The sequence below is a fragment of the Gopherus evgoodei genome, chromosome 1 (assembly GCF_007399415.2).
Source record: "Gopherus evgoodei ecotype Sinaloan lineage chromosome 1, rGopEvg1_v1.p, whole genome shotgun sequence".
NCBI classification, from domain to species: Eukaryota; Metazoa; Chordata; order Testudines; family Testudinidae; genus Gopherus; species Gopherus evgoodei.
In genome coordinates this window covers 336,698,697-336,726,453 of record NC_044322.1, presented here as the reverse complement: position 1 = coordinate 336,726,453, position 27,757 = coordinate 336,698,697, and the positions used below count along the sequence as shown (strand labels likewise).

General features: G+C 42.5%; 1 protein-coding gene across 5 annotated transcripts; it reads left to right on the top strand.

Moving 5' to 3' along the window:
- Positions 1-271: 271 nt before the first annotated feature.
- On the top strand, positions 272-27,143 carry TRMU (tRNA 5-methylaminomethyl-2-thiouridylate methyltransferase). Of its 5 annotated transcripts, none has more exons than XM_030552624.1 (11): positions 272-356; positions 2,750-2,915; positions 8,901-9,007; positions 9,468-9,590; positions 15,484-15,656; positions 17,070-17,123; positions 17,236-17,302; positions 18,295-18,395; positions 23,376-23,520; positions 23,777-23,859; positions 24,846-27,143. In XM_030552624.1, the coding sequence occupies exons 1-11, from the start codon at positions 272-274 to the stop codon at positions 24,999-25,001; spliced, it is 1,260 nt and encodes a 419-aa protein (XP_030408484.1). In that variant the 3' UTR covers positions 25,002-27,143. The 5 variants fall into 5 exon arrangements, 4 of the variants coding, with proteins under 4 accessions (XP_030408484.1, XP_030407637.1, XP_030409321.1 ...); XM_030551777.1 differs by lacking the exon at positions 272-356 and adding an exon at positions 544-739; XR_003999319.1 differs by lacking the exons at positions 272-356; positions 23,376-23,520 and adding an exon at positions 544-739 and having other exon boundaries at positions 24,846-24,934.
- The last annotated feature ends 614 nt before the right edge of the window (positions 27,144-27,757 follow it).

The window sequence follows — 27,757 nt, the reverse complement described above, 5'->3', positions numbered from 1 at the left end:
AGCGGCCGGTAGATCCCTGCGCAGAGCCAGCGCACGGCGCGAAGTCTCCTCCTTTCTCCTCGCCCCTCCCCCGGTGGGGGCGGGCTCGCCCGGGTCAGTGTGCTGGGGAGAGCTGCTCCCTGCCGGCGGGTAGCGCTGGCTGCAGGGCACGTTCCGCTCCGCCCCCTGCTGCCCTAGGAGCCCCAGGCGGCGCGACCCGTCCCGTCCCGTCCCGGGGGCCAAGCAGGCGCCGGACGGGGAGAGCGGCCCCGCGAGCCGCCCGGCCCGGAGGATGCTGGCTGCGGCGCGGCGCGTGGTGTGCGCGCTCTCCGGGGGAGTGGACAGCGCGGTGGCGGCGCTGCTGCTCCGGCGGCGGGGTGAGGAGGCGGCGAGTCTGAGCGCCAAGGGCCCGTGCTGCGAGGGACCGCATAGGGCCGGGACCCCTTCCCCCCGGGAGAAGAAGGGCTGGGGTGACACGGGGGCACTGCCGGGTTTACAATGGAGCTGGGCCCATGCGCAGGAGGGACCCCGGCCTGCTCTGCTCTGCTCGCACTGTGCTCTGTCCCTCCCCCTAACGCGATGGCTCCTCTCAGCCAGCCCGCTGGCGGGCCTGCCAAAGGCTCCTCTCCGCCCCCTGGCCGGGCCCCAGCGGGGCAGTCGCTGCTTCCCGCTGCCTGTGTCCCTGGAGCTGCGCCATCGGGACTGGTGCAGAAGCCTGGCCAGTCTCAGCCAGGTTGGGGGCTTGGTTCAGCCCCTCCAGGCAAGTGGGTCCTGACGGAGTCTGGCCAGGACAGACCCTGGCCTGACTGATTGCAGCACTCCCGCCCCGGTACCGGCCCTCGCTGCGCTGGCAGCTCAGTCTGGCAGACACAGTTGCCTCCCAGTGGGGCTGGTGATTGCGGCTGGAGGCAGGGCATGGGGGAGTGAGTCTCTAGGGGAGGGGGAGATCTCTGTGTGTTGGGGCATTAGCGAGTGGGGGTGCTGTGCAGTTGGAGTGGGGCTGTGGTGCTGTGCATTTGTGGCAGGGTCTTGTGGGGGCGCTGGGCACAGTGAGTGCAGGGTGTCTCTGACCATAGGAAATTGGGGCGGGGAAGGGGATGTGTGGTGTGGCAAGTACCCATCCCCAAGGGGACAGGGCATGCTGGCAGCACAAGGCTGGGTGTCTGGCAAATGCCATTTGTATGTAGTTCCCTCGTGCTGGGCGAAGCAGGGCCGCCCCGTCATGTCATGTCATGCCATGCCATGCCATGCCTCATTGCCCCTGGCGGGCTCCTTACTCTGCATACTGAGACAGACACACACACACACACCATGCTCCACACACCGTACATGGGGGCCCACAAATATGTTTGTCGCCAGGCCCACAAAAGGTTAATCTGGTCCTACATTGGGAGGAAGGGAAGAAGGGCAGGCTGTCCTGGGGCTGTGGGGAGGAGAGGAAAGAAGGACTGGCTGAGCCTGTGACATGTGGGGAGAGGGGGAAGAGAAGGGCTGGGGTGCCTGGGGCTGGTGACATGCAGGAGAGGAGGAGCAGCAGAAGTGCAGGGAGTCCTGGTGCTCATGACACAGGGTCAGGGCCGGCTCTAAAGGAAGAACAAACCCGTATGTTCTTTGATAGGTTTAGAAACGTTAAGCACCAAATGCAGAGTTTTGCTGGGGTAACACCTGCCCTCTTGCTTTCTTGGAATGATTCAAGAGAGGGGCACCAGGTTGCATGTGAGTTTAGGGAAGGAGGAAAAAAGCTGCTGGAATGGGCCACCCTGAAACTCAGCTGGCAGGAGCAGAGAGAAGCATCTGCAACGGGACCCTTAGACAGTTATGCCATCTGTGTGCAACTGCTTTTTACAGTTTTTACTCTGGACATTCCTCCTTTCTGCTGATTGGCTGTTTGCTCTAGCTCCCTCCTGCCCTCTCCTTCACCGTCTCTTCACTTCAGCCTCAGAGTCCATGCACACTTCTTTCTCCCCCTTTTCCTTCCCCTATCCCTTACCTAAACACACCTACACTCTTTGCCCCTCTGTTATCTTATTCCATCCCAGCAAAACTCAACACCACAAAAATTTTATGAAACTTAACATGACATGCAGCTGATCATTCTTCTTCACTTTGCTGGTATGTTTATTGTTTTGTGTTTTTCGAACACACCACAGCAGGGCCCTGTTTCCATTTGGGATCCTAAAGGTTACTATAATACACAATTTTTTCCTCTCTGGAAAAAAAATTAAAATGTGTAATGATCCAGTATTCAACCTTAGTGTCACCTTCAGAGTTCGAGAATCAGGTGTTTTTAAATCTTAAAATTCGTATTGGACACTGAGTGGGTGGGGGGAAAGATATCTGGATGTAGAATACTCTGGAAAAACTAGCCGTGGACAGAAAATCAAATCAATAGAAGACTAGCTTTTAAAAATTCTTTTCAGAGTCCGTACATAAACAGGAATTACTACTATATGCAATGTAAAATAACCCCAGGTGCTTGGCATGTTCTCTGGGGATGTCAGGTGTTATGAATGCTGGGGTGAAATAGTGGCATTTGGAAGAAGTGAAAGAGGCTCTTGATTTTTCACCAAGCACATATCAATCTGCCTTAGTGGCATGTCTGAGTCTGTAGCAAGGAAGTGCAGTGTCAGGCACTGATGGAATGACTTCTTGATAACTATAAGAACACTCAGAATACTGTTGCCCAGTTGGGACTTGGAAGATCCAGAGTTTGGGTCTGATCCCTGAGAATATTTTCAGTATATGAATAATTCCTTTCCTCCTTCCTTAGGCTACCAAGTAACAGGGGTATTTATGAAGAACTGGGACACTCTGGATGAACAAGGAGTTTGTTCTGCTGACAAAGATTGTGAAGATGCTTATAGAGTTTGTCAGAAACTGGATATCCCTTTTCATCAAGTTTCCTATGTCAAGGAGTACTGGAATGAAGTTTTCAGGTAGGATTGTTTTAGAGACATTGTCTTTAAATATATAATTTCTGATAAAGTATTAGTATGTGAACAGTGAGGGGGTAGAGAATGGCAGAAGACTGACAAGGACAACTTAGTGTCTGTGGAGGCATAAGACCGTACAGAAATATCTTAATGTGCTAGAAATTGTTATTCGTTCCTTGTCTTACAAATTTAGAGTCACTGCCAACTAAAATAGGTATGGGTCTGTTGGCATACTTACATACATTTACTCTTTGAATTGATAGATGGGATTTCTCTGGAATTAGGTTAATTCGGGTGTAGTATGTCGTTGAGTTACAATGCCTTCCTCTTTCTCTTTCCATCCATACTAACTAGCTGCAGTTTGAGGAAGAAAATATTTAACACAAACTTCAGTTACTTTCATTTACATGAGATTGGAGCAAAAAACCCTGCATATTAGATTAATTTTACTCTAAACCCAGTTTACCACCTAGTTGTCATAAACAATAGCTTCACTTCTTTCGGCCTCCCTTGTGCTTTGTAGACCAAGTCCAGCAGGGGAGGGAGGGACTCAGGCCTCTGGGCTGGAGGGGGTTATAGGGGCTTGGGCATAAGTATAGTTTGACTTCTATTTTGTGTGGGCAGGAGCCAGTGGGACTTTGTCAGATCCGCATGGCAAGGACCTTGGAGGAAGCGCCACTCCACCCCCTGACTCTCCTTAGCAGGCCACCTGCCTGTCTGGGTTGGGGAGGAAGGCACAACAAAAATTATAACTCAGAGGTTATGGTGGGCTCAGCTCAAAAAGTTTGAAAACAGCTCAGGATGCAGGGAGGGGAATAGCTAGGGGCTGTGTGCAGGGAGGGGGGTTGCTCAGGTTGCAGGGAGTGAGGTAGCTAGGGGCTGTGTGCTGGCAAGGGGATAGCTCAGGGTGAAGGGAATGGAATAGCTAGGGTCTGTATGCTAGGAGGGTTCCCTTGCAGTCCCTGTTTCCCAAGGTCTCTGCCAGTCATGGAGCTGGTCCCCATGCCCAGGCTGCTCTGAGGAGGCTGAGAAGCACCTTCAACCCCCTACAGCAGCAGGAGACAGTTACCTGCTCCAAGACAGCTGCTGTCCCGCACTGCCTGACTCTTGCTTCCTTCCTCCAACCTGGCCAGGGGGTGGGGAAGACAAGGAGATAGAGTGGGGATGTGGAGCTGCCCCGGAACTGCCCTGCTCTTGGACTGTAGTTTCGGGGGGGGGGGGAAACACCCCTATGTCCCCCTCAACTCTGCCCATGGGCTCAAGGCTTCTGCCCCCTGGGGAGCACTGGAGCTCGGGGCTCCAGAGTTGAGTCCTGCTGCTCCTGACTTCAGCCTCACAGGGGGCATCTGGAATTGAGCCTTCAACCCCGCGGCTCCTGATTTCAGCCCCATGGGAGGTGCTCGGGCTCTGGGTTTGAACTGCAGGGCCCTGCAGTCTCTCTGAAAGGGTTCGCAGATCCCCAGGGGGCAGAGGACCCCCTTTTGAGAACTGCTGATCTAAGAGACTGCCAAACAATGGAGATTTTCCTTTTAAAAATTGTTTACACTACAGCTTGAAAAGAAAAGAGGGGAACAAGGGAGTGCACTTAAAATGAAAGCCTTATTTAATACTTAATATTTCAAATGTTTTAACTATTTTTTCTTCTTTTCTGTATCTTTAATAAAAGGTTAAAAGGATTTTTAATGATATGTTTGTTCAGGTATTAAGCACTCTATACAGGTGGTTCTCAGACTTTTGAGTTTGGTGACCCCTTTCACACAGCAAACCTCTGAGGGCGATGCCCCTTTATAAATTAAAAACACTTTTTTAATATATTTAACACCGTTATAAATGCTGGAGGCAAAAGAGGATTTGGGGTGGAGGCTGACAGCTTGCAACCACTCATGTAACAACCTCACGACCCCCTGAGGGCTCACGACCCTGCGAGAACCCCTGCTGTATACCAGTCTTCGGACCTTGTTTAACACTGTTTAATGTTGGACAGTGATAAGGTTAACAACTTTGGCCCATTTATTCCATCTAAATTAATATAACAACCCTACTCACCTCCTCTTCCCCTGACTATGGGTTCCTGCTTCCTTCTTTGCCACCATTCTACGCTTTTCCATTCCCTTGTGACTCCCTGCTTTGCCCCCCTCTTCTCAATTCCATGCATCGTCAGATCCACTTCCTTGCTTCTCCGGGTCTTCTCAGCAGCGAAATACAATTAGGTTAAGCATAGGGCCTCACTTTGTTCGGCAAGGAAACACAGGGTGTCCCCAGCCCCTGTTGATACAGGAGAGTGAAGAGGGGCATTATGCTACCCTCTTTGGGAGTGCTAGCCTGGAATCTCCAAATAAGAGAGAGTGCAACTCCAAGTCTTAAGTCCACACTACTGCTTTCTTCAACCATTTCCTTCTCCTGTTTTCCCTATATCTTCCCCCTTCAGTGCAGGGCTCACATGCAGTCTTTTACTCTAGCAAGCAGCTTGCCCTTTGCTAGGACTTTCTTCTGCCTCTTCAGACTGTGAACTTACCCCTTCCCATGGTTCCTGCCTCTTCAGGCCTCCTCTTCCTAGGCCTCTTTAACCAAGAGAATCACTCTGGGTTTGCCTTTTCTGTAGTCTCTAAGACCTGGTCTACACTACACGTTTAAACCGATTTTAGCAGCGTTAATACAATTTAACGCTGCACCCATCCACACAACGAGGCCCTTTATAGCAATATAAAGGACTCTTTAAACTGGTTTCTGTACTCCTCCCCAACGAGAGGAGTAGCGCTGAAATCGATATTGCCATATCAGATTAGGGTTATGTAACTGCTCTGGACAGCAATCTGAACTCGGATGCAGTGGCCAGGTAGACAGGAAAAGCCCCGCGAACTTTTGAATTTCATTTCCTGTTTGCCCAGCGTGGAGTTCTGTTCAGCACGGGTGGCGATGCCGTCCCAAATCCAAAAAGAGCACCAGCATGGACCGTACAGGAGACACTGGATCTGACCGCTGTATGGGGAGACAAATCTGTTCTATCAGAGCTCCATTACAGAAGACGAAATGCCAAAGCATTTAAAAAAAATCTCCAGGCTATGATACAGAGTCCACAGCACAGTGCTGCGTGACAAGCATAACGGAAAGCCAAAGAATCAAATGGACGCTCCTGGAGGGAGGGAGGGGGGACTGAGGACTCCAGCTATCCCAGCAGTCTCTGAAAAGTATTTGCATTCTTGGCTGAGCTCCCAATGCCTGTATGTTCAAACACATTGTCCAGCGTGGTTCAGGGTATAGCTCTTCAATTTACTCCCCCTCTCCCTCCCTGTGAAAGAAAAGGGAAAAAAATCATTTGTTGACTTTTTTCGATGTCACCGTATGTCTACTGCATGCTGCTGGTAGACGTGGTGCTGGGGCAATGAACAGCAGCATCCTCTCTCCTCCCTTCCCCGGTGGTAGACGGTACAGTGCAGTCGGACTGGTAAGCGTCCTTGTCATCAGCCCGTGAGTGCTCCTAGCAGGCCTCAGGTGAGGTCGGCCGGGGACGCCTGGGTAAAAATAGGAATGACTCCTGCTCATTCCCAGTAGATGGTACAGAACGGCTGGTAACCGTCTTCATCATAGCAACTGGGTGCTGAGCTCCATCAGCCCCTTCCCTTTCATGTGTAAAGAAAAGATTCTGTACTGCTTGTACTATCATAGCAGCAGGATGCTGGGCTTCTTTCCCCCGCACCGTTTAATGTCCTGCCTGGACTATCATAGCAGTTGGAGGCTGCCTCCCCCTCATTTTATCTCACTAAAAAGTCAGTGTTTCTTATTCCTGCATTCTTTATTACTTCATCACACAAATGGGGGGACACTGCAGTGGTAGCCCAGGAGGGTTGGGGGAGCAGAAAAGCAACGGGGCACCACCTAGAATGGCATGTAGCTCATCATTTCTGCGGGATCTGACACAGAGCGGCTGTGCTCTCTGGTACAGTGGTTCTCTAGTACACTTGCCCCATATTCTAGGCAGGACTGACTCTATTTTTAGATACCATAAAGGAGGGATTGACTTGGGGAGTCATTCCCATTTTTGTCTTTGCGCCCCCAGCCAACCTCAGCCAGGGACACCCATGACAGCAGCAGACGGTACAGAACGACTGATAACCGTCATCTCATTGCCAATTTACAATGGCACAGCAGACTGTACAGAATGACTGATAACCATCTCTGCTCTCTTGCAAAGGCAAATGAATGCTGCTGTGTAGCACTGCAGTACCGCGTCTGTTAGCAACATCCAGTAGACATACGGTGACAGTAAAAAAAAAAAAAAAAAAAAAAAAAAAGCTGAATGGGCTCCATGGTTGCCGTGCTATGGCGTCTGCCAGGGTAATCCAGGGAAAAAGGGCACAAAATGATTGTCTGCCATTGCTTTCACGGAGGAAGGAATGAGTGATGACATTTACCCAGAATCACCTGTGACATTGTTTTTGCACCATCATGCATTGGGGTCTCAACCCAGAATTCCAATGGGTGGGGGAGACTGCGGGAACTATGGGATAGCTATGGGATAGGTACCCACAGTGCAACGCTCCAGAAATCGACACTAGCCTCGGACCATGGACGCACACCACCGAATTAATGTGTTTAGTGTGGCCACGTGCACTCGACTTTATACAATCTGTTTTACAAAACCAGTTTATGTAAAATCGGAATAATCCCATAGTGTAGACATACCCTAAGTCTAACCAATGTTGGAGAGATTCAGCAGCCACTCTTACTCCCCTTTTCCTTTGTTTTCTGCTTCCCTAAAGAACCTGCTGGCAACTCTTTTTTTTTTTTTGAACTCCCTGTGACTGACCTGAAGGGTTCTTAGCCTATGTCTACGCTACAGTCTGTGTTGGCAAAACTTATGTTGCTCTGGGTGCAAATATTCCACCCCCTGAGCGACATAGGTTACACTGACATAAGCGTTCGTGTGCACAGCAAGCTTCTCCCGCTAACATAGCTTATGCTGCTTGCAGAGGTGAGTTTTTATGGCAATGGGAGAACTCTCTCCCATTGGCGTAGAGCGTCCTCACCACACGTGGTGCAGCTGTACCGATCCAGCAAGCTTTGCTGTTGTCTACTTTCACAGGCTCCCTCTGGGAACTATATCCTTCAAAATTTCCACTGGGCTGTAGTCTTTCTTACAGGCTACAGTACCCTCTTATGAATAAATTGCCTTTTTGGCCTTGCCCTTGAATGTCAAAGAGGAGAAATAAGAGCAGTGCAGGTGTGGGTAGCTCAGCTGACTTAGTTGCTGGTATCATCTGTTAAATGTGTGGGAAAAGGTAATAAACAAAGGAAAAACCATTTTGCTTTGTGTTTATAAAATGGTCTGTCAAATGTAAAAATGTAAAGGACAAGTCTGAGAGGTTGTTTCATTTTTGTAAAGAGTAAAAATAAACACCTGTGTGTTTTTTTTAAAAAGTGTAAAGTACCTTTTAATTAGCATGTACTATTTGAGAGCAGAATCCTGTGCTATCCGTTTCTGTTTATTTGAGTGGTAATTGAGGACAAGAAACACCATGCAGAATCAGGCCCTAAGGTATTTCAGTACACATGCCCATCACCATAGTATTTAGGCGCTGTTGTTAATTAGCAATTGTTTAAGCATTTTGAACATGTAATAAAGCATCATACAAGAGACAATCGGAGACTGTGGTGATGAGGCCACGTTTGTTCCTAGCTAAAAATATAAATGCTAAGCACTCTTCTTATTTTAAAGTACAAAGATGTTGAAACTTAATTTGAGAAATGATAATATGAGTTTAAATATGAAAAACTGTAGTTTAGTCCAGTCATGGAAAATCTTAAATGAGGGCTGTCTTATAGGTAAAATAAAATATTAATGAATCGCTCACATGTTTGCTTCTTGCACAATATATGTTTAGTATTATTGATAGGTCTTAAGTTCTTAAGAGAAAGAAGTACTTCTCCATACTTGAATAGAATTATCTGATGTAAAAAAATGTTTATAGTCATACATTTGTTTTACAGTTACCTTTTAAATGAGTATGAACTGGGAAGAACTCCTAATCCTGACATAATGTGCAACAAGCATATCAAATTCAATTATTTTCTCCATTATGCTCTGAATAACCTTGGTAAGTTGTCTTCAGGTTTGTTTATATATACCCTATATTGCAAAAATGCTAAAGAGAAGCAAACTCTTTTTAAAATGTGCAAACACAATTTAAACGTCTTTGTAGCCTTATACCAATATTTGTAACATATTTCTTTTAAAGTGTTTTCAGAGATGTAAGTAAGTTTATTTCAGGAAACTATCTCTTTTGTGAAGAGAAGTTTAAATTTTGCATTTGAAGGTGCTTCTTGAAGCACAAAAAAATGGAAGTGTTGTACATCAAGAAATGTGATTTTCCATTAAATATTGGGGCTGTATTAAGATTAGGACAGCACTGGCTAGCTATGTCAAGCTTCTCAGATGTCATTTATCTTTAAATTTTATTCCTATAATCAATTTCTGTTTCCATATATTTCTATAACCTTTAATACTCTGAATATTGTGAAGTTCAAATGCAATATATGTTCTTAAACTTGGCATAGGAGCAGATGCAGTTGCAACTGGGCATTATGCAAGGACTTCACTGGAAGATGAAGAAATTTTCCAACAGAAACATATTAAAAGACCACAAGGGCTTTTCAGAAATCGATTTGAAGTTAGAAATGGTAAGCAGTTAATATGGCTTTGTCACAGATTCATAGGCCCAGTGCTATCTCTTGGCTCCGTATGGTCCCTAGGAGGAACACCTTTCAGTGTCAGCCCTCCTCCAGGATCTCTCTCTCTGAGGTTAAGCCATTTGACTCCATTGCCTCCTGGACCACACCTCTAAGTTTTCCCCATGCCTTGTGTGACAAAGTCCACTCCACCCCTTCCCTCAAGGCCCCTGCCCCTTCCCCCGAGCCTGCCATGCCCTCACTTCTCCCCCCCCTCTCTCCCCACCAGAGCCTCCTGTGCACTGCAAAACAGCTGATTGCAGCAGGCAGGAGGCCTGGGGAGGGAAGGGAGGTGGTGATTGGCCAGGCTGCCAGTGGGCAGGAGGCACTTGGGGCTGGAGGAGGGTAGCAGATGGGGAACTGCAGACGTATTACTGTGGCTCTTTGGCAATGTTCATTGGTAAATTCTGGCTTCTTCTCAGGCTCAGGTTGGCCACCCCGATACAGGCCATTAAGGATTCTTGTTCTTATATACCGAGAGATGGAAAAATTCCTGATCTAACTTCTCTATAGTGTTAATTATTTTATGTACTTTATGTCCCCTCTTATTTGACTCCTTTTTCATCTAAGGTATACACACTCTTACTATATGAGAGTTTTTCCTATGCCCTTCTTTATTCTTGCTGCTCTTCTTTGAACCTCCTTTTTTTTTTTTTGAGATGGGGTGACCAAGGCTTGTATTATACTGTACATTTACTTCTGAATGGATTTGGAATAGTCTTCTCTCAACTGAAGTTAAGATAAGCAATTCTGTAAATAAACTGTTCAATAGTTCTAGATCAGGATATTTAATCCACTGTAAGTCACATAAGACTTCAAACGTGAGTGCTGGAGCTTGCTACTTTAGAGTCTCAGTAATAAATTGCCCTCCCTGCAATGATAGTAAATAATTTCTAATATTGTATAACATGATTATGTTTGGTCTAAAATCTGATTTTTCAATGGAAAATTGGGTTTCCAACTAAAATTTTTTTAACAAAGCTGTCTGTTTCCTGTGGAAAATCTAAACTTTTCATTAAGAAAATGAATATCAAAAAAATGAAAATTTTGTCCAAAAGAGGTGGGGGGGGGAGAGGTTGGTTTTTTTGCTGAAAATTTTGATTCAGAAATGCTGCTGTAGTGTCTCATGCCCTCATTCTCCACAGATTAAAGCTCCCCTGATGCACCGCAGCCATAGTGACTCCCCTGATGCACTGTTGCATCTTGGCAAGGAAGGGGATGATGTTGCATAATGTTTATTACTATTAATTATTTGTATTACTCTAGCACCTAGGAACCCTAGTCATGGACCAGGACCCTGTTGTGGGAAGGACTGTACAAAAACAGAACAAAAAGATGATCTCTGTCCTAAAGAGCTTAAAATCTTAAGTATAAGACAAGAGACAACAGATGGATGCAGACAGATGAGGGAGTACAAGGAAACAGCAAGACAACAGTGATTGATATGACAGGCAGTGGTCTCAACACCCCAGCAGCCTAACTATTGTCAAGTTTTTTTATAGCCATCACAGCAAATTTTAGGAAAGATAATGAGATCGCTTTGCAGATATTGGTGGAAGAGCTGCTCCCAAGCATGAGATGCAGGATAGGAGAAAGTGTGAAGATGTTTGTTTACAAATTTTAACAAGTGGGTGATGGAGGCTGAAATCATGGGCCAGCTGGACATGGGGGTAAACATGACAGTAGCAAATGATACACCTGAGGGGATTGTGCACCGAAAAATAAAAATTCAGTGCCAAAAAAATAAAAATTCTGCATACAATAGTTTTAAAATTCTGCAAATTTTATTTGTCAATAAATAAATATGGAGGCTCCAGCATGGCAACAGGACGCACAGGCCACTGGCCGCACAGAGGTGGGAGATCACCCTGCAGCCCCACTCTTCTCCCTCCTGTCCTGCCCCCAGGACATAGACTCGGTGCTGAGGCTGCACCTGACACAGCATAAATGCTGGGCCTTCCCCAGAAACACCCCGGAGCCCTGAGCCTCTGCGCCCAGAGCACCAGGTGTGGGCAGGCAGGCTCAGCCCAGCAGGATCCAGGTGTGGGGTGAGACGATTCTGTGTGGGGCAATCTGGGTGTGGGAAGCTCGGGGGGGGGCAATGGGACTCTGCAGGGGGGTCCAGGTGAGGGTGGTTGGGGCTTAATAGAGGCAGAGAGGTCTGGATGCTAGGGGAAGGGGCTTGGAAGTGCTCCGGATGTAGGGGGGATAGGGCTTGGCAGGGAGGGCCAGGTGCAGAGGGGTGGGGCTCAGTCGGGGGGTCTGGGTATGGGAGCATCCAAAGGCACGGGCTGGGTGGATAGGGGAGCAGCTCCTATATAGTGACCCTTCTCCCCAGTACTGAGGAGTGATTGAAACAAGTGGGGTGGGATGTGGAGCCGAGGGTGGTTTCTAGGGGTGGATCTGACCTGGCCCTGGCTGCTCTGTGCACTCCTCCCTCAGCCCAGCTGGGACTGGCAGCTGAGCATGGTGCAGGGTAGGAGTCACCAGGTGGGATGATCCTCCAACTCTGGGGAGGGCCAGGTGTGGGGCATATGGCTGAGCGGGATGGGTCTTGGTATGGGGAGGTCCAGATGCATGGGGGTTGGGTGGACAGGGAGTGGGTCTGACCCAGCACTGGCTAGGGCATCTCTTCCCTCCCCCGCTAGCAGTTATTTACCTCTCCGCCATCTGCTCCGGGTGCCTGAAACCAGGCACCCATTCTTCTGGGCAGGGGCACATTTCCACTTTTGCAACTTCCCTTTGCTTCCCCATCAGAAAGTCATTTTTCTGCAGGGAAGCAAAGAAATCTGCGAATTCTGTGCAGGAGCAGTGGCGCAGAATTGCCACTGGAGTAAAATGAGAGATGATAGGTAGGGTGAAAATAAGCAGAGCCATGAAAGGCTGTGAAAGTGAAGAAAGTAGCTTATGTTGAATGTCATAGAGAAGTGTGAGCCAGCGAAGGGATCCAGAGAGATGGGTGATATGGTCCAAGTGACAGGATAAGAAAATTATATTTGCAGCAGCATTCTGAATGGCTGGGAATGGGACGTGATTACATTTGTCAAGGCCAGAGAAAAGGATGTTGCAGTAATTGAAACATGACATAAGGAGGGTCTGGATGAGAGTTTTAGCTGTGTGGCTGGATTCATAGATTCAAGGCCAGAAGGTACAATTGTGATCATCTAGTCTGACCACCTGCATGACACAGGCCTTAGAACTTGCCCAAAATAATTCCTAGACCTAGATCATATCTTTTAGAAAAACATGTAATCTTGATTTTAAAACTGCCAGTCATGGAGAAATCCACGACAACCTTGGGAAATTGTCCTAAATGGTTAATTACTCACTGTTAAAAATTTACCCCTTGTTTCCAGTCTGAATTTGTCTAGCTTCAAGTTGCAGCACTTGGATCATGTTCTAGCTTTCTGTGCTAGATTGAAGAGCCCATTATCAGATAGTTGTGTCCCATATAGGTACTTAGAGACCAGAAAAAGGCACTTCTAGAGTAGACTTGAAAGGTAAATCTGTGTTATCAGCATATAGATGGTGGTTTTGTTTGTGTCTTCAGATTAAATTACTCAAGGTAAGTGTAGATGGAGAAGAGAAGGAGACCAAGTCCTGTGTAATCCCCAGAGACAGTTGGAGGAAGGCTAAGAAGGATCTTCTGCAGGATGCTCTGAAGGAGAGATTAGAGATGTAGGAGAACTAGGAGAGGACTGACTCACAGAAGCCCTGGGGGAACAAGATTTCAAGAACAACAACATGGTCAACAGTATCAAAGGCAGCTGACAGGGCAAGGACCTGAAGTTGGAGTACTTGTTTTGAGATTTGTCTACGAAGAGGTCGTTGGAGACTTTGGCATAAGTGGTGTCAGTGGAGTGCAAAGGATGTAAGCTGGGAGATAACAGTCCAGTTTATGGTGTCTGTCCCATAAAGGTAAATGGGGGCACCAGGATCCCAAACTACAGCTCCCATGAGGCACTGTGCTAGCATTTCCAAATTGAAAGTTTTCAGCTGAAAGTTTTTGGGATTCGATTTATTTTTTTCTCCTGGAAATTCAGCATTTTCCAGGGCAGGGAGAAACCCCACTTTCCAACATCTGTTTTGTGACACCTCTTAACTGTCTATCACCATGAATGTGGTATTCCAGGCGTGTTTCCAGACCTATTGTGAGGACTCTCTATTATTAGATGTGACTGACCAGTATCTCAAAACTGTTTCTCAGTAATTTGAAATAAAAGGCACATTGATGTGTTAGCCATGAAACTCCAGAGCTATGATGGAGACTAGTTCTTATCCAAATGGATAGAATATGACTGATAGAATATGACTGAGGAAGGAGTATGGCAGAAAGAGATCTAGGGGTCATAGTAAACCACAAGCTTAATATGAGTCAACAGTGTGATTGTGTTGCAAAAAAAGCAAACATGATTCTGGGATGCGTTAACAGGTGTGTTGTAAACAAGACACGAGAAGTCATTCTTCCACTTTACTCTGCGCTGGTTAGGCCTCAACTGGAGTATTGTGTCCAGTTCTGGGCACCGCATTTCAAGAAAGATGTGGAGAAATTGGAGAGGGTCCAGAGAAGAGCAACAAGAATGATTAAAGGTTTTGAGAACATGAGCTATGAAGGAAGGCTGAAGGAATTGGGTTTGTTTAGTTTAGAAAAGAGAAGACTGAGAGGGGACATGATAGCAGTTTTCAGATATCTAAAAGGTTGTCATCAGGAGGAGGGAGAAAACTTGTTCACCTTAGCCTCCAATGATAGAACAAGAAGCAATGGGCTTAAACTGCAGCAAGGGAGATTTAGGTTGGACATTAGGAAAAAGTTCCTAACTGTCAGGGTAGTTAAACACTGGTATAAATTGCCTAGGGAGGTTGTGGAATCTCCATCTCTGGAGATATTTAAGAGTAGGTTAGATAAATGTCTGTTAGGGATGGTCTAGACAGTATTTGGTCCTGCCATGAGGGCAGGGGACTGGACTCGATGACCTCTCGAGGTCCCTTCCAGTCCTAGAGTCTATGAGTCTATGATAGTTATATTGTAATTTTGTGATGGAGGCTGACCTCATGGATCATAATTATTACATATACATCACAGGATCAAGTCGTGCTGTGGGCTCCGAATCTGTAGATCATTTGTATAAACAAGTCAAATTCTGTTTTGTTGTACTGCTGTAGGTCTGGAATGACCCCAGTGACATTAATGTGGATTTACATCAGTGTGACTTTGAGCAAATTTGGCCTAACATTTTTTTGAAAAACAAGATACAACACTCTTAGCTAATATTACTACTTTCTACATTTTACAAATAGTGATTTTTTTTTCAGATATTAATTTATATTATTGCTTTTCTTACCAGGAAAATTCACAGTGATGTAAAAGAAACAGAGGTTCAGCAAAATTCAAAATCTGTGTAGTTCTTTCTGGTAGGAAGTAGTTTTAAAGAAAAATATTATTAAAATATTCTAAATTGTTGGAAATTCTTGGAAAATTTTATCATTTTATTAAAATGATTAAGACCATAATAAACAGACAAAACCAAATATTTGGAATGTTGGGTGTCATAAGTCAAACATTAAGGGGTTTTGGATAGGTGTTCATGTTAGTGTGAGTAATCCGTTTTAATCCTCATTTCTTCTTGTAAAATTGAACAAGAGATACAATATTAGGAAATGGAGCTATATCTAGGTTGTAAAAAGTGCGCCAGGTGTTTTCTGTTGAGTGCAATGAGAAAACTTGCTAAGATGTGTTTATAGTAGTAGTTCTTATTTTAGGCCGAATTTTAACTAAACTTCTATGTAAATAGTAGGAGTCAAGCTATGTAACATTGAAACATCTTGTGTATTCTATACCTTGCAGCTGTAAAACTTCTTCAAGGAGCTGATCACTTGAAAGACCAGACCTTCTTCCTCAGTCAGATTTCACAAGATGCTTTGAGGAGAACCATTTTTCCTTTAGGAGGATTGACAAAAGATTTTGTAAAGAAGATAGCAGCAGAACACGGATTTCATCATGTGCTAAAGAGAAAAGAGGCATGGTAACACTTATTAAACTTTTGATTTATATTTATCTCTAAACCATTCTTTTTCTGATTTATATGTTGTAATAAACATTAATACTTGTTTGGTAAAGTTTAAATATGGTCATAGTTTTTTTTAATTACATTGCATCAAATTCAGTCCAATTATTTCTGAGTAACATAATAGAATATATTTGGGTTGTAAATTGAGTTTTGCATTGTTTACGCAGTTGTCTGCCTGTCCTGAAGTACTTAGCCTGGCTATTTTAATTTTTTTGTTTGTTTGTTTTTAAAAAGCTCCTCTACCATTGTAGCTCTGAGGAGCTGAATGTTTCCAACCAGCACAAGTCACAGAGATAGCTAATGATTTACTTCACCATGGTTCTCTGTATCTCCAGTTTATTATAGTTGTATTGCAGGATGCATTGGTATAGATTGGTGTCAGATTGTTTTTTCCTAGGTCACTTTTTTCACAAGGGTAGTTAAAGATAAGATAAGATAATATATACCAATCTCCTAGAACTGGAAGGGAACTTGAAAGGTCATCGAGTCCAGTCCCCTGCCCTCACTAACGGGACCAATTTTTTTCCTGTTCCCTAAGTGGCCCCCTCTAGGATTGAACTCACAACCCTGGGTTTAGCAGGCCAATGCTCAAACCACTGAGCTAGCCCTTCCTGCTGTTTCCATAGCTAAGGAACTAATATTTTATGGTGTGGTCTTTTGGAGTATGAATGTAAGCAGCTGATATGTGCCTGATTATGTTCCTTCTTGCTTTTACTAGTTGTTCTCATCTTCATAGCAAGTAGTTTTTTACTATGCAGTTGCCTGAGGACTATAGTATAGGGTTTTTAGGTGATGTAGTTTCAGGAAGAAAGAACAACAAATCTGCAGAGGTGCTTAAGCATTGCAGTGAAAAGTGCAGAAGTAATTTTCCACCCTGGCCAACAAAACAGCTAGGGCTTCTTCTGGATTACAGGATTAGACAGCAGCTGAGCAGGAGTTTTGTGGATCAGAGTTGAGTCTAAATATGGTACTTAGGTACCTAAATATGAGGTTCCGGTGTTTTAAGAACCTTTGTGTATCTAGGCTTCAGTGACTTGTCTTTGTGTTTACTATTGTATCATAAGGTAAAGGACAGGTCACTCTTTCTTTTTTAAATAAAGATGTGTTCATGTCTTACTGAGTAACCATGTGATCTTATTGTCACTCATGTCTTTCTCCTCTTTCCTGCGCTTATGATTTTCACTTATATGTTTGTGTGCTCTTTGAGGCAGCAATTTTTATACTCATTTTGTGAGGCACCTAGCATGTTTCTAGGTGCATGGGAGGGTAAATCCTTGCTGTACTGATAATGAATGTTTTGATTTTAGGATTTTCAAATGATTCATTCTGCTTTTTTATAGTGTGCATTCATTTTATTTTTTAGAGTATGGGAATCTGTTTCATTGGTGAAAGAAATTTTGAAAACTTCCTTCTTGAGGCAAGTAACATTAGATCTGGGGAACTTATAAGCTTCTGTTCTGATTTCCCTAGTTATTTGTAATGGGGCTTGGGGAAAGTTTTTTTTACACAGCTGTTTTTCTTTCTTGTAGTATTTAGAACCTCGTCCAGGTAACTTTGTTTCCATTGAAGATAACAAGGTGATAGGAACACACAAAGGTATGCAGCTGCCTTTCCTAGCTAATTGATTTTAAATAAACCATTTGTGTAATATATAACTGCTATTTTATTTGTAAAGACTAGTTCTGTAAAATTCTAAAGGTCTATAATCCTATTCTGTTTTGGTGTACCTAATGAATCACAGAAGATCCGTTAACCCTGTAACTATGGCTTTGGTCTGTCTCTAGTTTTTATGTTAGTTTTATATTGCAATAAAAAGAAAAAACATAATTATTGCCTACCACCACTGATACTTCGGATTACTTTGTTGCCACTAGATCCTCATTAATTTTATGCTAAAGGAACACGGTCAACTTGATTTTTTTTTTGTTTAAATCACGCAGTTTCAATTCCATTTTCTGATAGAGCACCCTTTAAACATCCCTAAATTTTAAATTCCTTTAAAAAATAAATTAATACAGGTTGTGATTTATAAATGATTCTTTTGGGCAGTTACAGAACACCAGCACCAAATATACTCAAGTTCACCTCTCCTTTCCCGTCCCTTCCTCTTTGTGAACATCTGCCTTTTGCCTCTTCAGTTTCAGATTCTGTTACTGATAAACACTTCCAAGGCCTGCAAAAGAGCCTACACCTAAGATCCCACAAGCCAGTGCATGAAAATCTGATGTCAAGTTAGTGAATGTAATAGGAAGTGAAATCGACTCATTGAAACCCTGAAACTGACAAGACACATTTATCAAATTCACAAACTAAACAAGCTGAAATATTGATGTTTTTCTCTAATCTATTTAAATTATAGTAGTCTTTGGGGTATTTGTCACAACAGCAGGTACAGACTTTTAAGGTAAAGACTTTTTCAAATTTATGGAGTGAGTCTCTCTAACTTTCAAAATATAATAAAATTAGACACTTCTTGCTCAGTGGTAAACTTTTGAAGAGAGGGATTTATGCATTTGAAATATTTTTTGATTGCTGAAACAAAAGAGTTAAGAGGATGTTACCAGTGTTAAATTTTCATATTTCTTTAGGTTGTTTCCTGTATACAATAGGCCAGAGGGCCAAGCTAAGTGGCCTCAGTGAAGCTTGGTTTGTTGTTGAGAAAGATACAACCTCAGGAAATATATTCGTGGTAAGTTTATTTACACTGATACTGTGAGATTAATGCAGGCATTACATGATTCCTACTGAAAAGAATATGATTCTAATCAGGGCTGACCCACAACATTTTGGCACCTGAGGCGGGGAGCTCAAATGACACCCCCATACCCCCTCGCTTGGGCCAAAACTTTGAAAGGTCTCAGTTCTGCCTTGTTCCTGTTCTACTCCTCTCATGGTACTGCTCTACTACTTACCCCAATAAAGGAGAACTAACTACTTAAAATGCCTTGTTCCGAAATTTTAAGTAACGCTTACATTTGCTGTTCAGGCATTTGAAAGTTAACTTTTCTTGACTGCATTGTAAACACTGGCATTTTTATCTGTTTGAATGATCAAAGTGGTGCTTTCTGTGCCTTCTTGGTTGCAAAGGTTTGAACTGCTTCCTGAAGGTCCACAGTCTGGGCCAGCTCATGCTCTGTTGAGATGGTTGCAAGGCTGTCGAGCCTCTCCTGTGTCATTGTGGAGCGTAGATGTGTTTTAATTAACTTCAGCTTGGAGAAGCTGCATTCTCCACTGGCAGCTGTTACAGGAAGTGTTAGAAGTATTTCACAGAGCAACAAAAGCATTTGGAAAGAGGGTGGTCATCTTATTTGTGCACATATATTCCAGAACAGCCTTTGGAGTTGATCCTACTGAAATGTATCTTGAAAGGGCTTTCAGTTTGTCACCTAAATCACTCGCATCGATATCGCATGTGTCATCATGTGTCAACACTGTCTCTAGTGCCCTGCATTGCTGGTGTAGGTCTTCAGGTATAGTGCGGAGTTTTGGAATATCATACAACATCCCAAATGAGCTGCTGTGTTCTTTGAGCTACATGAAACGTTCTTCAACTGACTGTATTGCACAATCTAGCACCTGGTTAAAGAATTCAACTTTGAATTGTTGTTTGGGGTCTCTTCTGGGATTATCCCGTGCCTTGTAATCAAAATGTCGTCTTCTTCAGTGACTCTTGTATTCTTGAATGGGTGGGAAAATAGGTTCAGTGTGAAGTTCCTCTGCCAACTTCTGTGCACCCTTAAGAACATTTTGAAATCCCTCATCTAACCGTTCAGACTGTAGGTCTGACTTTGCTTTGTCCAGTTGTTCCATTGCTCCAGATTTATCAAGGTCAACACCTTGGAGTCTCTTGCTTACAACATTTATTTCAAAGGGTATGTCATGCCACAACACTAAGCCACATAGAAATTTGAAGTTATGTATGTTTCTGGTGATTCCATTTCCCTCTGCCACTGTTCTTCCACGAACAGTTCCTGTCATAGCATTATCCTCCATAATGGCAACTGTGGCATCATCTATCGTCTCAATTTCGTGTTTGATAGGCTTTATCTCCTGCACTTGACTTTCCCATCATGTGGCACTCAGTGGTTTCAGTGTCAGAGAGGATGTTCCCAGATGTTGCTTCAAAATTTGCCATCGAAGAGTTGATGCAGAGAAAAATACATAGATGCTTTGAATTACATTTTAAAAATTCAGCAGCCTCACTAGAAGTTGATGCTGCAACACTGACCACCAAGCTCAGTGAATGAGAACTGCATGGGACAAAAAAAACTCAAGGGTTTAACTCTCGGATCCATGTCTGCACTCCTCTCTTCTTTCCCCTCATGTTGGCATCATTATTGTAGCCCTGACCTGTCATGTCAGCTATCACAATTACCTGTATCTTACAGCTTTTTAAGAAGCACATTTGTCATACCAGCTCCGTGTAGTATCATCAATGTGAATAAATTCTAGAAAATGCTCTCTGATACTCACCATTGCAGGGACATTTTCACTAGATTCTGTTGTTGTTACAAAACACACCATTGAAGTCATTTGTTCCGTTTGGCTGATGTCAGGTGTGCAGTCCAGAATAACAGAATAATATCTTGCTGACTTCAGATCTGTCACAATCTTCTGTTTTACTTTTGGTGCCAGTAACTGATATAATTTTGAATTGTTTTTCCAAGGTAGTGGTATGTGTACATTTCTTGGGTGGTGACTCTTCTTGGATGCTCCTGGAATACAGCATCAAACTCCACCATCAGCTCCACAATTTTAAGTGAGTTTTCATTGTTTGGTGCATACAGCTGATCTGAAGTGCCACGCAGTGCTAGATTTTGGGTAGCAAGCATTGTCACAATGGCAATGAGCCTTTTCAGAACATTTTGCCAGTAAAAAGACTCTGATGCAATCTTCTCTTGATGCTGATCATCTATGGTGGCCTTTAACCTTAGTCTCATCTCAAGCTCTTTCCACCTATGGAATGCTCTCTGGCGATTTGCAGCCTTCTCATGGCATGCCAGATTTCTAGCCAGATTCTTCCAGTCTTGTGTTCCTGCAGAACCCAGTGTGGCTGGAACGTTAGACTGGAAGAGTTTACAACAAAAACAGTATGCAGCATTCTGGGTTTTTCACTACAGAAGCTATGGCCTCTCCACTTTGTCACAATTGGGGATTTCACACCAGTAATGTGTTGCATGGAAACTTCTATTTTCATTGTCTTTGGGGAACATGAAGTTTTTCACTTGCTGTGGCCCATGCAGTACAAGGAAGTCCCTCAGGCTACTGCTTAAGTGGGTCCACAGTCCTGGATCATCTAGACTTAAGGACTAAACTCAGCAGCAACTATTTCTTGCACCTCCATCACACTCTTCTCTGATCTACACTTTTCTTCAGGAATGTGCATGGTTACATCCACATTGAGATGGAGATATGGATGTTGCAGTAGCTACCAGGTCACCTGCACTGTGACTAACTGGAAGATCAGGCATCTCCTCACCAATCACATCCTCACTGGGGCCAGAAGGCTCACCATGAACATTTGTGTCTATGTATCGCAGGAGAGCTCCTTCCTGCTTAGATAGAAAAGCTTGCTTGCTTGCTTTTTCTGAATGCTGCCCCAGAGGGGCATTTTCTTCTTTCACTCATGACTGCTGTTCTGTGCCAGCTGTAGTGGCTCTCAACACTCAATTGAAGGCGACAAATAAGCAGGCTGGTAATAGGGCCTGAGTGAGGGAAGATATCAAACGTCTTAAGGGCCTAACTGGCTCCTGCTACTTCAGTTGACTGCCTGTTCTCCTCAAGTGAGTTCAAGGAAGCAGCAGGAAACAGGAAGCTCTCTGAGAAGCTGGTGTTAATCAGTCCAGGCTCCTGGGGGTTCTAGAGAGGTACGTCGAGGCTCCTCCTCTTTCTCCCTGTAGCTACTGCTGCTTTCTGTTATTCCCTCTCACCTTTTCTCCTACCAGCCAGTTATGTCTCTTGTGCCCTCCTTCCTCCAGCACAGCACTCCACCATCTCTGTGGATTTAGAGCAGAGAGAATACATATGTACCAGCAGCAGACACAATTTTCTACACTCTGGGTCCTAGTCGTGCCCTCTCACAGTCTGGCACCTAAGGCAGCCGCCTCAGTTTGCCTTATGGTAAAGCCAGCCCTGATTCTAATCTATGTAGAAGTCTTGACTTTTCCATTTAAAAGAGAAACAAAAGCTACCAACTGATATAGCATTAACAGGTTTTATACATCTTATCCAAAAATTTGGCTTCTGAATAGTAGAAACTTGTTGGAGATTTTAGCTTGAAGTATGTTCCAAACTATTGGCAATCAACCTCCAGTGTACTACTCCAAAACACAGGTGGTTTTTCATATAGACTGTGGCACAGTACATAATACTTTTATCTAAAACATTTTATTTATTATATTGGCATAGCAAGTTGCTAGAAAATGAAGTATTGAACACTGTTTCACCTCTCTGTGAAAATAGACAAGATGTAGCTCCATAAATAATTTCTGCCTTACTCACAAGCCAACATGTAGCATTCTTTAGCATTCTGAAGCACCCTAACATCACTAATGTTTTGTGCAATGTTTGATTCTCTAATTGGCTAATGATGTTGTTTTTCTTGCTCTGGAGTGTTTTATTATAGCAGATGTGCTTTCTCAGGAAAGCACTGTAAACCAAAAAGGGGACGAGAAGGAGAGAAGTGAGCATAAGAGAATTATTTCATGCCTTAGACACCCTGATGTAAGAACCTCCTCTTGGTTGCAGCTTGGATGCCAGACTACTCAGCTTTGTGGTGTTCTCCCTTATGCCACTGGCAGAATGACAGAATAATAGCTTGAGAAGCACCTCTAGTGGCATGTATTTGAAACTCATTATGCTTTACCTGCTTCTCAAAAATTCCTTCCAGAGGTAGTGTGTCACATGAATTGACATTTATCTTCCATCACTCAATGCATTTAATCAATAGAATAGCATAGATTTAAAGTCCAAACATCTTTGGTGTCTTATGATTGGTAATGATGGTTGTGACAGCTGGGAGCTTGTTACATTACAGAACTCAAAAGTATATTAGTCACTTTATTAGAACAAATGGGTAACTAAGACATGGTCCACACCCTTAGAAGGCTTACAGTCTGTTAAATGTGATGTGACAAGTGAGGGTAAATCAGTAGAGCGGGGAATGGGTGAGTAAGGACAAGGGCACAACAACAAATCACATTTCCTCATTAAAAACATGTGCACATCTTGATTTCTCAATTCCTTTTTTTTTAAATATCAAATTTTTTTTAATGGATATCAAGGAAGAAGTGAATCTTAGAAATGGATTTGGACGAAGAAAAGATAGTGGACTTGTTGGATCAAGATAACGAGGACAATACTGCTTAAGGGTCAGCATGGAGAAAGGGCTGGCGAGGATTGTGTGGGAGAAGTGCACAAATGAGCTGACATAACTTGGGGGGTGAAGGGAGCATGACGCTGAATATAATTCAGACTTGTTACGGCAAATTTTTTTTTCATGAAAGAATTAAGGAAGCTGGTAGGAATCTAACATCTACTTGCTTTACTAGTGGATTAGCTTTTATTGTGATACGCCTTCATGTTTTTCTGAAATCTATGCTTTCATTCACAACAATTATGTAATATCTGGCATAAATATTGGTATTAAACAAAAATGTTGTACTTTAAGGCACCATCTACAGATCACCCTGCACTGTATAGAGACCTACTGCGGACAAACCGTGTGCACTGGATTGCAGAGGAACCTCCTGCTGAGCTAATTAGGGACAAAATGATGGAGTGTACTTTCAGGTTTCAGCATCAGATGGCACTAGGTGATTAAACTTTGTACATTGAAATCTATTCAAATTCTTATTTAGGCGATAAATTGAAATAGGGTCTAATATAATTTCTTACAAGTAGATAAAAATGTTTGTGCTAATGATACTTTTCCATTTTTTAAAGACTTAAAAAGCATTATTTTTGGAGACATCTTCACTCATTAGACTTGTTTAAGCCAGTGAAAAACTAGTTAATTTATTTGTGAATATAGGGTGAGCTAGCTGGCTGTTTAACAACTTTCTCTTTTAGTGCCTTCCATGTTAACTCTAAACCAAGATGGGACAGTGTGGGTGACACTAGTCAAGCCAATAAGAGCTCTTACACCAGGGCAAGTAAGTGTTGCCAGAATTGGTTCTCTTTTAATTTCTGTTTACTAGCATCCTATGTTTTATTAACTGCATAACGTCAGTTAGAAGAATTTCAAAATGTTCATCCACCCAGTTTTACAGAACTGTTGTTTCAGGCTATCTAAATCATCACTCAGTTATTTTACTAACATTCAGAAAGTTTTCTCCAAAAACCAAAATGCAAGAAATGTGATTTAGAAACTTTTGGCCTCTCTAAAGCCCATTGCGATGCATGTAAATATTCCCTTGAATGTTAGTGGACTTTGGATCAGACCCTGTATGCAGAAACTGAATCTGTTATGGGTTTAAATACATACATGAATTGAATCAGGAGTTTGGTTAGTAATTTGCTTTTTAGAAACTTTGTGATACTGACTTTCATATTTAATATTTGATTGGGAGAGTAGTATTGATTTTTGTGTGTCCAGAAGGTTATATGCTTCTCACAGATTCACATGTCTCAGCATAAAAGTAAAAAGAAAAATTAAATATTGGTAGGTAACATAACAGCCTTTCACATCGCACAAAGAGCTGAGTTCAGTACCACACTGTAGAATGTATAACAGCCTTTTGAAGAGGCTCCTGTGAAAATGATACTCTACTTATGTGACTATCAGCCCCTTACTGAAAAGCTTTTCAAACAAAAAGTGTTACGTAATAACTAAAAAGAGATTCCATCTTCAAGAAAAAGAATTAAAATAACTATCTTACCATTAATTTCTCATGTAGTACTGTAAAATTTCATGATGGAATTTCCATTACATTTTATATTTATACTCATGAGTCAACAATTCTATCCATTTGTTCATTCTCTTTACACTCCCATTTTATGTAATGTGGTCAGAGCAAATACAAGGGAATAAATTTATTATGACCTTGACTATTCAGGGAGATCTCCCTTCTTATCTGTCAGTCTCTCAATATGCCACTTTGCCAGTGCTTTAAAGACTGTTGCTGTGTTTGTCTTCTAGTTTGCTGTGTTCTACAAGGGTGACGAGTGCCTTGGCAGTGGAAAAATCATTAGGTTGGGCCCATCAGTGTACACCTTACAACAGGGCAAAAGCAGAGAGCAGGATTCAAGGCATGTGTTAGCAGAAGAGATCAAGAAGTTAGAACCAGCAACGTAACTCATGCATTTTTCTTGATTGAAAGACTTTGGGGAAACTGAAGCCTTAAAACAAGGAGAACAACAACACACACACAAACACGTTTTCTCTGACAAACTATAAATTTTTAAAGAGTGAATTATGACAGTCCTCTCTTAGTATTTGACTGATGGTACCTGAGAGGGTTTTTGGACAAAAAACAGTTTTGATATGGTTTCATTAGAAGAGGTCAGTAAGATACTTCAAACAAATAACAGAAACATAGTATGCAAAAAGATGGGCATGACTGGATGAGACACATCCTGGCAGTTTCAAGATCACCACTTTCATGTTTTCAGAATGGGGTTAACTATAAACCAAATATTTAATGTCAGAGTCATTTTAACGTAAATACACTGTTTATGTACTACTCTGTTCTAGAAATTTATGAAAGTTTCTACAGCTTGAAAAAGCTGCTTTTCCCTCTTTGTTTCTTATGCTGTGATATCAGCCTTGTGGTAGAGAACTCCTTATTAATGAATTTGCAATATGTAATAAAACTGTTAATTTCCTAAAATTGCTCTGTAACAGCAGCAGCATATAAAATTATTTTAATTTAAAAAATGCCCCAAACCCTAAACCTCTCTTTTAGGCACAACTGAAAGTATTTTTAAAAAGCTATTTGTCTATAGTTAAAATGGATACATGATTTATGTTAAATTTGTTTGTGTTCATGTGGACTTTTGGAGAAGGATGTGTTGTCTCTGACATTCAAGTTCAGCAGTTTGCATGAACTGTGAGCAATAGGTATTTATTTTTCACTTGCAATAAATTTTACAACACGTATTTTACACTTGTTTGAATCTTATGCTGCTAGTAGTTATGGTTTAAGATTTTACCATAATTCAGGTTTTGAAATCTACTGATTTGAAAGTAAATGTGTTTGATATGTCTAACAGTCTCTTATAAAACTGAGTAATGTATGCCATTTTACTGTAGTTTAAATAATTTTATAAACTAATCAAGGCACGGACTGTGGATTCTGTGTCCTTGGAGCACTGTGAGTACATTGTCAGTGTGTAAATAAAACCAAATTCATGTTTACTTGTTTGTTATATTAAAGCTTGTTATACAAGTAACTTTTGGGGAGGGAGGGCTGGCATTCGTGGAAATAGACCGGATACTAAATCAATGGGGTGTTACTGTATAGGAGGGTATTATGAAATGTGTTTATTATTTAAAACAAAAAAACCTCCCAAGACTTTTGATAATGTGAATTGGAGCAAGCCACTGTATCCTGAAGACCTCCTCAGATGCCTATATAGTTCCTTTATTGCAAGTCTTAACAAAAGCCAAGTTCTGTAGTTAACATTACCATATAAATTAACTATCATTAACACCCAGCTGCAGAGAAGTAAGACTTTTCAAATGGCTGTAGAAGTCTGATGGGCATAGAATTCTTTCTTTATCCAGTTAAGGAGAGAATCTAGAAAGCTGTATCACAAATAGATTTTCATCAAATGTAAAAGTAAATTATATGTAACGATGTTGTTTCCCCCATCTTACACACACCTCCTTTTCTATATCCTGATTGCCATTTTAAGAGCTGTTATCCTCTGCTCAGAGTAACAAAGGAAATAAAGTTCTCTCTTTTTCTCCAAAGAGGGGAGATAAATGAACAGAAAACTCTCCTTACTAACTGCTACTTGCCAGTCTGTGGATTTCCTGAGGACACTTGTGCTCAGGTGAACTGTGTGAAGCAAACAAACTGCCCTTCCTGTAAGAAATCCACACCCACCACTTGTCAGAAATATCAGTTGTCCCATTTGGGGGGTGGGGGCACAGCCACTTATGATTGGTGTGTAAGGCACATCAGGAGAAGTTCAATGGAAGAAAGTGTTTTTCTTTAGATATCCAGATAAGAATTTATTATAAGCTTTGCTTTTGACTTTGCAGCTGTGTTATTCCTCCTTACAGCTATTCATTCCTATTATTTTGATAATGTTATTCCAGTAATGAATCCAGGTAATGATTTTTATGGTTTTTCTTCATCTTAACCCCTTCATCCCTGAAATTGTAACTCTGCAAAATATGGAACTACTATAAAGAGGCTCATGGTTCATGTTTTTCTAATTTGATTTATCCAGTAAATGTGAAATACATAATGAAATCTATTTTTATTAATTCTTTGTGTTTTACTGGTGTGATTTACTACTGCTTCACCTGGAAACGCTTTAGCTTCACTTGCTCTCCGTCACATGTGTTTGGTATTTTATACTTGTTTAGTAGAAAGTACTTAACCTGAAGAGGACAAGTGGAAAGAATTCAGGCTGAAGGGGGGACATCCATTTCCATTTAAAAATAATTATTCTTTATTGTCTTGAAATGTGCTAGTCTCTTGAGAGGTGCTTTCTTAACTAATGAAACTACTTCTTTGCGTTCCATTTTTATTTGGTAACCATGTATTATAACTTAGATGCAGAAAATACAGGAATTTTGATTGAACGCCATTCCAGTGATTTTATCTTCAGCTGTTTGCGCCTTCAGAGTTACTTTTTATTACTGGTGATTTTGGGTGCACCAAGGAAAACTGGTTTTTTTCTTGCTGGGTTATTTTCACTCATTTTCTCTCTCTTGCCCAATAACAGTTTTTGGACCAGAGAGAGAAGAATAACTGTGTAGTCCTGGGAGGTGAGGCCCCAGCTCTATTCCTCCAGCTCCAATCTCTCACTCATTATTTATCCAGAGTGCAATAGCTTTAACAGGAGAGACTGAGGGAGCCCACCTTAGAATATCCT